Consider the following 9,915-nt stretch of genomic DNA (forward strand, 5'->3'; position numbering starts at 1 on the left):
TGTCTGGATAAGGGCTCCAAGAGCAGACTATCAAGATACTATTAACTGCCCAGACTTCTCAATAAATACTAACTTTAGGCTTATTCTAGTGATAGACACAGCTACTCTCCTGCTTCAGCTAAGTAGTCAAAAGCCCACCTGTCTCCTGTGTGTCAAACTAAGCAGCCATAAAACAAAATTGTTCTCATACTAGCTGCTGCTCCCAACAGGACTTGGCAACTCGCCACTTCTCTGTTGCTTGTAAGTCCTCCTTTTTTTCTGTTCTGGACTAGTCTAAAAAGTAAAGTCACTTGAATGCACAAGTCCTCTCGTTTACATTTATTGCTAGTTTGTTGGTTCTGGAACTTTTTCATGTAGCTACTCATACATAACTATGAAACACACATCAAGTCAAAGAACACTTCCCATAGCAGGTGGCTGGCTGAGAGAGTTCAGCCTATTTAAAACCCCCGTGGCCTTCATACAGAGGTTAGAAGGGTACACGCATATCTAAAACAAGATGGCGTCATCTACAGAAATTCAGTCATTACTTCACTGAGGAGAGACTATAATAAACACATCCTCTCAGTGGTCAGCATTCTCCAAGGAATGGGGAGAAGGAAAGATGGTGACACATAGATTAATCTCATCCTGGAATTATTGGGGTGGGGTAACCCAGATGATTACAGGGACTAAGTAGAAAGCTCAGCTCTGCCTATTCTGCACAGTGGACCATTTTACTTAGAAAAGTTTTAAAGTGCTCTATAGACTAGACCATTACTGAGAATATTCTCTCTTGGGAAATTTACAACCATGCCCCTCAAGGCTTTCGAAAAGGGTATAATATATGTGAAAACATCCCACAGGCAAACAAGTTCTACAGTGTGCTCTGAGGATACCCCCAGTGGTGGCCTTTAACACACTGGTGGGAGTGAAGGTAGCCAGGTAGGATATGCATTTTTTGCTCAGAGGGCATCCACCTCTTTTGTCCCCTTAGCTACCATTCAAAAAGGGCTCTCAGGTCACCACCCTTGTGCTTTTTGGTTTGGCTGGCAAATACCTGAGGCCAGCTTGGTCTACATCGTGAGTTCCCGGCTAGCCAGGACTACACAGACAGACCCTATCTTCAAAAAAACAAAAACATAAAAACTTCAGTGATACCTCTGGATGTTTAAGACTCTCTCCAGACAGACTGCTCGGAGGAACTGAGCACAATACTCCCTACCCAGGGAGTCAGATCCGGTCCAGCCAAGCCCCTCGGCTGCTGTCAGCTTCCTTCATAAGGTGGGGCAAGGGCAATGCCTGACTCTACTTTCCTATAGCCTCCCTGGGATTCTTAAAACTGTGAACAGCCATCATCAGAGTTGAAGTCAGAAGGACAAAACAGCTAAGAGCCTCAGCCTATCTTTAACAGAAACAATTACATACCGTTTTGGTCTTCATTACCAGACACTGAAAAGGAAAGAAAATGATGTATAAATAGGAGTCTGGTGACACAAAGGTTGTCTCCCACCACCCTGCCGTCACTAACCCCAGTCAGCTCTGCCCTGAGAACAGGACCTGGCTGCAGTCCAGACACATGCCTGCCTTCCTCACTGTGTTCAGAGAAGTCACGTGGAGGAGGCCTTGCGGTTCCATCGACTTTGTTCTGAGAAATGCAGAGCCACTGGTCTACAGTGACTAATGGGTCAGCTGAGAGGACGCTGCACATACACAATACCCTTTAATGCTGCCTCTGAAGCCATTAGTGGGGTAAAGAAGAATGTAGAATTTGACTATTTCTATGAGCCAAGGATTCTGGACAGAGCTCCCATATGTTATCATATTATCGTCAGGCATGGTGTTACATGCCTGTGATCCAGCACACTAAACAGAGGACAGATCTTGAGCTCTAGGCCAGCCTGAGCTATGTCTTGAGACTATGCTTTTAAAAAGCAGCAGCAGCAGCAGCAGCACAGGACAGGACAGGGCAGTGCACACCTTCAATCCCAAGCACGTGAGAGGCACAGGCTGATGGATCTTCTGTGCGTCTGAGGCTAACTTAATCTCCATAGTGAGTTTCTGGCCAACCAGGGACAAAGTGAGACCACAAATTTAAAAACTACTCCCAAAGTCTTTAGGACTCTTGAGATAATCCCAAAGGGAAAACAGACTCCTTGTCAGGCCCCAAGTCTACAGCCAGTGCAGTGAGACTTCCCTGATTTAAATTATTCAATTTTGTTAGAGGAAGGCCTGAAGCTTGGCTTTAACGGCCATTTATCACACAGGAATCAAAATGCTCGAAGAATGAAACCAGCTAGTGATAAAAAAGGAAGATGATGGTTCTGTGTTCAAAACAAAAAACAAAACAGAACAAAACAAAAGAATTGAAAGATTGCTTAGCACATGGAACAAGACCCTGGGTGGTTGGTCCCTAACACCAGGGAAGAAAACCCCAAGTTGTTGCTATTTTTCTGGGGCTGCAGCTGTGTGGTAGTGTGCTTGCCTAGCAAAACAGCCAAGTTTCTTCTGCAGGATGTTTCTGCACTGAACACAAACACAACTACACTGAGTCAGCCTGAGGACAGTGTGAGGCGCCGGAGAGGACGCCATGGAAAATGCTTTGGGAAGTTAACACAAAGAGAAGGCCAAGTGCACTACAGGCTTCAAGAATCTGTTTTCCAACCCAAAACTGATTCAAATTAAATAGTGTTGGTGGTAGGAATGCAGATGGAGTGGGTGTCAGAGGGAAGACACTGGCCTTAGGAGCTCTCCAATGAGAGAGTAACACTAACAGTGCCTTTTGCACAGGCTGCTCTGAGGACTGAACTGTGTATTCAGTGCCTGTTCCCAGTCTTGTGCTCGAGAAGTACAGATGTGCAGGCTGGCTTCTCCTAAAGGAACCACATGTAGGCTGGCCTCGGAGAGGGCTCTGTTCACCCCAACAGTCCTCACCAAGGTGCTGGAGTCCTTTCTGATCCTTGTACAGCCGAGTCACCCTCTCCATCAGCTCCCACTTCTCACAGCAGCCCTTATAGTTGACAAAGTTACGAGCCAGGATCTCCTTCAGCTGCCGTACGGTCAGGCCTTCAATGTCCTCCAAGTGGGTCAGGTCAGACAGCGAGGCCCTCCGGCCCGGGACGAAGCTGTCCTCTGAGTCAATGGACTGCAATGGCAAAGATGAGATGAGGTGGTTCAGCTCTTGGGTCCTGCAAGCTCTCAAGGAGCCCAGGGCACTCATCAGAATGCACTTTGTTGACAGACTGGTCTTTGCCTGCCCCATCATGTACTTTATGCAGACAGCCACACACTGACATGTCAATAATATGCATACAGGGTGCACTAGTTGGCCAGAGGGCCCCGATTCTCAATGCTGCTGCCTCCACTACATACTGGACAGTATTTTTCAAGTTGTTTACCATCCTGAACCAGTTACCCTTCCTCAAAGAAGACAACTGTCCTGCCACTCAGGGTTCCTGAGGAAACCCCAGATGTGGTACTGCCTCTCCTCAGTACTGACTCCCTTGGCAGGACTCCATGCATGGACTCACCGAAGCTCTCTGGCCCCTCAGAACCATGCTCTGTACTGGGCGCCCTTGTGTGGCTGAGGCCTGAAAGCCTCATCATCTTCCTTCCTTCCCCAACAGTGGTTACTGCACCCTAGACCACAGGACAGTGACAGGGCTTTCACAGCAGCACCCACAGGGTAGCCTCTGGCAGCTCTTAGAAAGCCAAAGGACTGGAACTCAGCATGGGCCCGCAGGTTCCCTAGCCTCTATTGTAGCCTCAGATCTCCCTGCTAACACTGACTGGCAACAAAGGTTAATCTGGAGTGGTACTACTGGACTCAAGGACTTCGGGACTGTCCTTCCAGACTGACCCTCCTGTTGCACCCGAGTCAGCTGAGGCTCCTAGGAACTTCCCAAGAAGACCAGGCAAAGAAACAAGGTAAAGTAGAGCCCGAGCAGAGGCCCCACCTGGGTCTCATCCTCAGTAGGTACTCTGGCTGTGCTCTCCGGGAAGATGGGCTCCTCGTGGTCCTGAGACACATGGCCAACGGCCTGTGGGAAGAGAAAGGTGCCATCACAGCCACAGACATGCCCAGTGACTTACAAACCATGGGCCGCTTTCAGTTCACACGAATGTCCAAAAGTGTATTCCCGTCTCCCTCCAGAAACAAGGCTCCCGAAGGAGGACTACAAATGCCTGCTCTCTAACAGCCGAATCTCACAGCCAGAGATGATACACACAGAGTTCACTGGATGGAAAGCTGCATCAAGTACAAGAGTATGCTAATTTTTCCCAGCAGTGAGGGTGGCATTAGCTGCCACCCATCACCAGTCTGTGCTCAGCCTGGACAGTTGAGGTGAAAAGTGTCTCTCCAGCAGACTGTCTTAACAGTATGCCCAATGCCCTCCCCACAGCCTCCACCCACTCCCATGATTCTGCCTCTGCACCAGTGTCCACTAGTTTGTTCAAACACCTCATTCATGCCCATGGTGGGGACATGCCTTTAACCCCAGCACTCTGCCCCAGGAGGCAGAGGCAGGTGGATCTCTGAGTTCGAGGTCAGCCTGGTGTGATCTACAGAGTGAGTTCCAGGACAGCTGGACTACACAGTGCAAAGGGGGGCGGGGGGGAAACGATGACGACAACAGTGGATAGAGATCTAGGTCCTAATCTTTCTGTGCCCAAGCCCTGTGACTTGCAGAATGAGTGAGAGACTTCTGCAGATCTGCATGACACCACCACTCCTGACAAACCCCAGACAAACCTCAGAGCGGGTCTCGTGCTTAGCCTTTCTCTGTCAGGGCTTCCCAAGGGTGGAGACAGTACGTGTTGACTGTGGACTCCCCCAACCCAACTGGCTGCTCCTGGCTTACAGTTTCCAGGCAACACTATGTAACAAGGAGGCAGGGTACAGCCCCACAGCATGCTGACCACCGCTGTTCACACACGGTACGCAGGACAGCAGCAAGGCCGGCCCTCCCCAATGCTCCCCATTGTTCTCCTTTCCTGCCACTTAGATCAGTCAAAGGGCAGCAAGCTGAAGGGCAAACTAGAGATGAGGATGATTTTCCTCAAAGTATTTCTGAAGCAATGAAAAAAAAATTTTTTTAAGTCTAATTAGGGGATGAAGGTATCACAAACAAACTGCACAAAAACACAGTACTAGGCCTACCCTCCCTGAAGCCAGAGCTTGAGCCTAATGATCAGAAAACACCACTTCTAGAATCAACAAGCAAAAAGGTTTTACACCATCTAGACATGATACCTGACACCCCATTCCCACACTGCAGTGGAGGGAAGAAAAAGAGTCCCGGAGCAGACACAGCAGTGAAGAGGCTGCGTGGTTCCTACCTGCTGAGGTTCCTGATCCTGGGCTAAGGGAACAGAGGTGACTTGTGCAGGTGAAGAAGGGAGGCCAGGTGAGGTAGGAGGTACTGTGCTGGTTTGAGGCTGGGTCAGGAAGGCCTGCTGCTCAGGGAAAGCCTGGGGCAAGTGGGGAGCACGAGTCCTGTCCGCCTCAGAAATTACAGGCTGCTGGCCAAGCACCAGAAACACCAGCTCCTCTTTCTCCCGGCACATTTCCGTAGAGATGTCATGGAGACTGAGATAGTCCCTCAGGTCCTTCACCTTCATCTTCATGAGCTCCTCCCGCTGGAAGGCCGTGGCTCTGAACCGTAGGCAGAGAAGGCAGAGGCGTGGCCCATTCCCCTCTTGGCTCGAACAAGTCATGCAGAAGTTTTTCTTACAGTCCAAGCAGGTCTGCTGCTTAGAGCAAGAGACACGAGAGCACATCAGCTTGAAGGAACAGGTCAGAAAGCAGTGGGGACTGCAGGGCCACTAGCCGCCAGCAGGGCCGCCAGCAGGACATCCCACAGTAGCTCTTGTTCTACCCTAGACCCAAGGTGGGAGCCACACTATGGCTTTTCAGATTAAAGGCCACTTGGAGGTGACAGACTCTGTGTCTGCGTCCACCAACAGGAAACCTGACATTTATATTCCGTGTGTACACACAACACATTCGTTTACATCTGTAATTTCATTTAAGGCTTATGAAACTTTGAACTCTCTCTCTCTCTCTCTCTCTCTCTCTCTCTCTCTCTCTCTCACACACACACACACACACAAACCTGGAGCTATTAATAGCAACGCCATATTTGGAATGTAAGGGCTCTGCGTTTTTGTTTTTGTTTTTGGTTTTTTTTTTGGTTTTTCGAGACAGGGTTTCTCTGTGTAGCCCTGGCTGTCCTGGCACTCACTCAGGCTGGCCTCGAACTCAGAAATCCGCCTGCCTCTGCCTCCCAAGTGCTGGGATTAAAGGCGTGCGCCACCACGCCCGGCTAGGGCTCTGCGTTTTTATTCAAGTCTCCATCTCAAATGCCTCACAGAGGGTACGCTACGTGGGGCTCTCTGCTGCTCGGTTTCCCTTTGGTGAGCAGCAGGCGAAACCAGGGCTTCTCTCCCAAGGTCATTGTGGAGCTAGGCAAACAATGCTTTGAGGCACACCTGATACACAGCGGGTCCTAAGGAGGGAGCTGGGATCTAGCTCCTACCTGTGCCCCTTTCTATCTCACTGCTAAGGAAAGCAAGCAGGCATGTAAGGGTTACAGAGGTTTGTTCGTTCCTGCTGTTGCTGGATTTGGCTGTTTTGAGGACCTTTTGCAAGCTAGGCAAGTGACATACCACTGAGCTACATCTCCGGGGTTTTTGAGATAGGGTCTCACTGTGCAGCTCAAGCAGAGTCGACAGGCTATGTCACCATGCTCAGCTGGCAGCTATTGTTAACACTGGCGTTAATAGAATCTACTGTGATGCTACAGGAAGACTGGCTTGTTATTTCATTCTCAAGCCCTTTACAAGGGGATGGAGAAATATTCACGGTCAGGTAGTAAAGGCAGCTGGGACTAGTCCAGTGGCCTCAATCATGCCATCCCAGGTGGCCATAATGCCTTGCTGAGCCCCACACAAGCAGCCAATGGGACGGGGACGGAATCAGAGACCCGGCTGCCTACTCCCTATTCAGTATCCTGTCCACAGAGGCTGCTCGCAGGCTTCCCTGCTCCAGCAAGGCCATTCAGAGTGCTGGGAAGTAGATGGTACGCACACAAGGTCAGTTCAAGATAAATATTTGGGTAGGACAAGGGACCCGGATGCTAGCTTCTCTCCTTTGTGAAAGCATACAGTGTCCCGGTTTAGAGACAAGTGTGACTGGCCCGCAGGCTGGCACTGCCTGGTGCTGCCACTCCCATAGTCCCAGACAGCACAGCGAGGTCACTCAAGCTGCAGGTCGTGCAGGCACACTGACATCTGAGCTCTGCTGGAGCCAGAGACAGTCTCCAAAGAGGTCACTCCTGAACATGCTGGGCACCTGCTCAAGAGGTTAGGAACTTGTCATTTCATGGTCACTTAGCTGTTACACTCGAGTTCATGTATCTGCATCTTTTTTTTCTTAATAAGGAAAGCTGTTCAGCTACAAAAAGGACACCCAAGACAGAGTCTCAGAGGCAGGGTCAGGGCAGCCTTTTTGTGGGGTTAAGAGAGTTCTCATTAGGGTTTGTCTATGTGCCATCCACATAGTCCAGACAAAGCATGAAAACTTGGGTGTTGCATGGGGACTCACACCAGCGCCCTCTCTACTCTGTTATGACCAGACAGTAAGTAAGCTGTGCAGAGACTTAAAAGGACATGTGGCCCACACCAGCAAAGAATACTTGGACTGGCGGCCATGCAAGTGGAAAGTGGAGTTCTGAGTATTAGGGGTGCAGAATGCCTGGCTGAAAATGAGGCTTCAGTGTTGTGAAGCTGTGGTGTCCCCCCCCCCCCCTTGGAATGTTACCTAAGTCAATGCAGTTTGACAAGACCCAACTTGACACAGCTATGAAGCCTGTGCTGCTCAATCAGCCAGATCCAAATATCTCTGGATACAAGATCAGAAGGTAAGGACGACACCCCAGGTTCTGCTGCCCCTGCCCACCAGGGACTCTGAGGCAAACCTGCCTCTGAAACAGATCCAAAAGTGGAGGGAGGGAGGGAGGGAGAGAGGCGCTTGAGGCTAAACTCCTTGAGCGTGGTGGCAGAGCCACAGAGAAAGACAAGAGGTAGGGGGCAGGGGGGAGAAAGAGGGGCTGTCAACAAAGGAGGGGAGAAAGAGCAAAGGAACAGCCTGTGTGAATCCTAACAAATGGGTCATGCCAGAGTAACAAGGAAAAGGTTCTGAGCCTGTCTTGAGACTCCTTCATCAAGGCTGGGCGTGGTGGCACACCTTTAATCCCAGCACTCGGGAGGCAGAGGCAGGAGGATTTCTGAGTTCAAGGCCAGCCTGGTCTACAAAGTGAGTTCCAGGACAGCCAGGGCTACACAGAGAAACCCTATCTCAAAAAACAAACAAACAAAAAAAGAGCTAGGGCCAGCCTTGACCAGGCACCACCCTCCTTGATTTTTCCCCTTCAGCAGGCTGGCCTGAAACAAATCCCTGGCAGTGCACAGGCCCATACTTTCATCCTGGACCTGGCTGGCTCCTGAGCCATTGAATATCAGAGATCATTTATTTATATTTACAGAGAGAGAGAGAGAGAGAACGCATAAGGCAGAGGAAGGCACTGTCTGCTATTTCTCTCTTTCCCCTCTTGACCATCTCTGATCTTCTCAACACCAAAAGGCCACTCACTCTTCTGTTCCGCATCTGAATACTATGCCCAAATTCCAACCAAGTACAACCCCTCCGCCACCTCACGCTTGTCCAGCTGAAGAGACTGGGCACCAGAACTCCCTCTGAAACTTAGGCCACTGCAACACTACAGCCAGGCATCACCAGTACAGACAGGACAGCTAGCTTATGGCAAAACCGCCCCTTCTCTCCAGGCCTGAGAACCTGGGGGACCCAGGGGACACACCTTACCTGTATTCTCTCTACAAGTCTTTGCTGTTGTCTGTGTTTTACACCCACTGAGCATACAGAAAATAGTGACAAGGAAAGGAAAGGAAAGGAAAGGAAAGGAAAGGAAAGGAAAGGAAAGGAAAGGAAAGGAAAGGAAAGGAAAGGAAGAAAACAACGGCAAGACTCATGTAATCAAGGCAATCCAACTACTTGCAGAGAAGCTGTCTTAAACGTCTCTGGCTAGGGAACGACAACCCCTTAAGAAGGCTGATCCATTTAAGCGTGAAATTACAAATGAAAAAATACTTGCAGCAGAAATCATCCTTAACATTCACAAAATTCACTGTGAACTTTACAAAATTAATTCATAATTTAGAGCAAGAAAACATTGTCCCAATAACATCTTTCATTCTCCAAACTGGGATCTGTCTGCATCCCCCAGAGAGTGCTTCAGGCCACGGTGGCGTTCCTCTGTCTGACTGTGTGTACCCTGCTTTGACCTCTCTGTCCTGCTGCAAGCCCCCTAAGTAGAGGCAACCTCTCCTTCATCCCCATCCACCTCACCCAGGCCATGCCTGACACCTGCTAGATATTAGCACTTATTTCCAGCGTGGGAGGAAAGCAGTTTTAATCACCCCCATGTTCCCGAGACCCTGGGCCCATGACCTGACATCCTCTGCTTAGCATCCCAAATGTTGTTGCTTATGGGTTGCCTGAAGTCCAGGATCTGAGCTTGAATCCTGGCTCTAGTACTTAAAGCATGGGAGAGTGAAGTGTTGCTTACGGGAAACAGAATGGCTATGCTGCTGTGTCTTGCTGATTACCAGGAGCCTGACATTACAGTTTTCTTTTGTAAATTTTAAACTCTAAGATTTTTGTCACTTGTAAGACAGGTTTTGGTAGTTTCTAAAGCTGCTACAGTTACTGTGAGGATTAAATGAAAGAAACAACAAAAAAATCTAAATTAAAAAAGATTATACCTAGCAAACACAGGAGTGGATGTTCACAGTCAGCTATTGGATGTATCACAGGGCTCCCAATGGAGAAGCTAGAGAAAGTACCCAAGGAGCTAA

At 49.4% G+C, this 9,915-nt stretch overlaps 1 protein-coding gene across 7 annotated transcripts in view; it reads right to left on the bottom strand.

Moving 5' to 3' along the window:
* The window catches only part of Rffl (ring finger and FYVE like domain containing E3 ubiquitin protein ligase), a 70,073-nt gene that overhangs the window by 3,320 nt on the left and 56,838 nt on the right, over positions 1-9,915 (bottom strand). For 5 of the 7 annotated variants that reach the window (XM_021176217.1, XM_029483016.1, XM_029483017.1 and 2 more), the window contains 4 exons: positions 5,320-5,730; positions 3,936-4,019; positions 2,914-3,124; positions 1,408-1,431 (listed from right to left, as the gene is read on the bottom strand). In XM_021176217.1, coding sequence (XP_021031876.1) covers positions 1,408-1,431; positions 2,914-3,124; positions 3,936-4,019; positions 5,320-5,730 — 730 coding nt within the window. The remainder of the gene's footprint in view (positions 1-1,407; positions 1,432-2,913; positions 3,125-3,935; positions 4,020-5,319; positions 5,731-9,915) is intronic. The other 2 variants (XM_021176219.2, XM_029483018.1) reach the window with 1 other exon arrangement.

Source organism: Mus caroli, chromosome 11, assembly GCF_900094665.2.
Source record: "Mus caroli chromosome 11, CAROLI_EIJ_v1.1, whole genome shotgun sequence".
Taxonomy (NCBI): domain Eukaryota; kingdom Metazoa; phylum Chordata; class Mammalia; order Rodentia; family Muridae; genus Mus; species Mus caroli.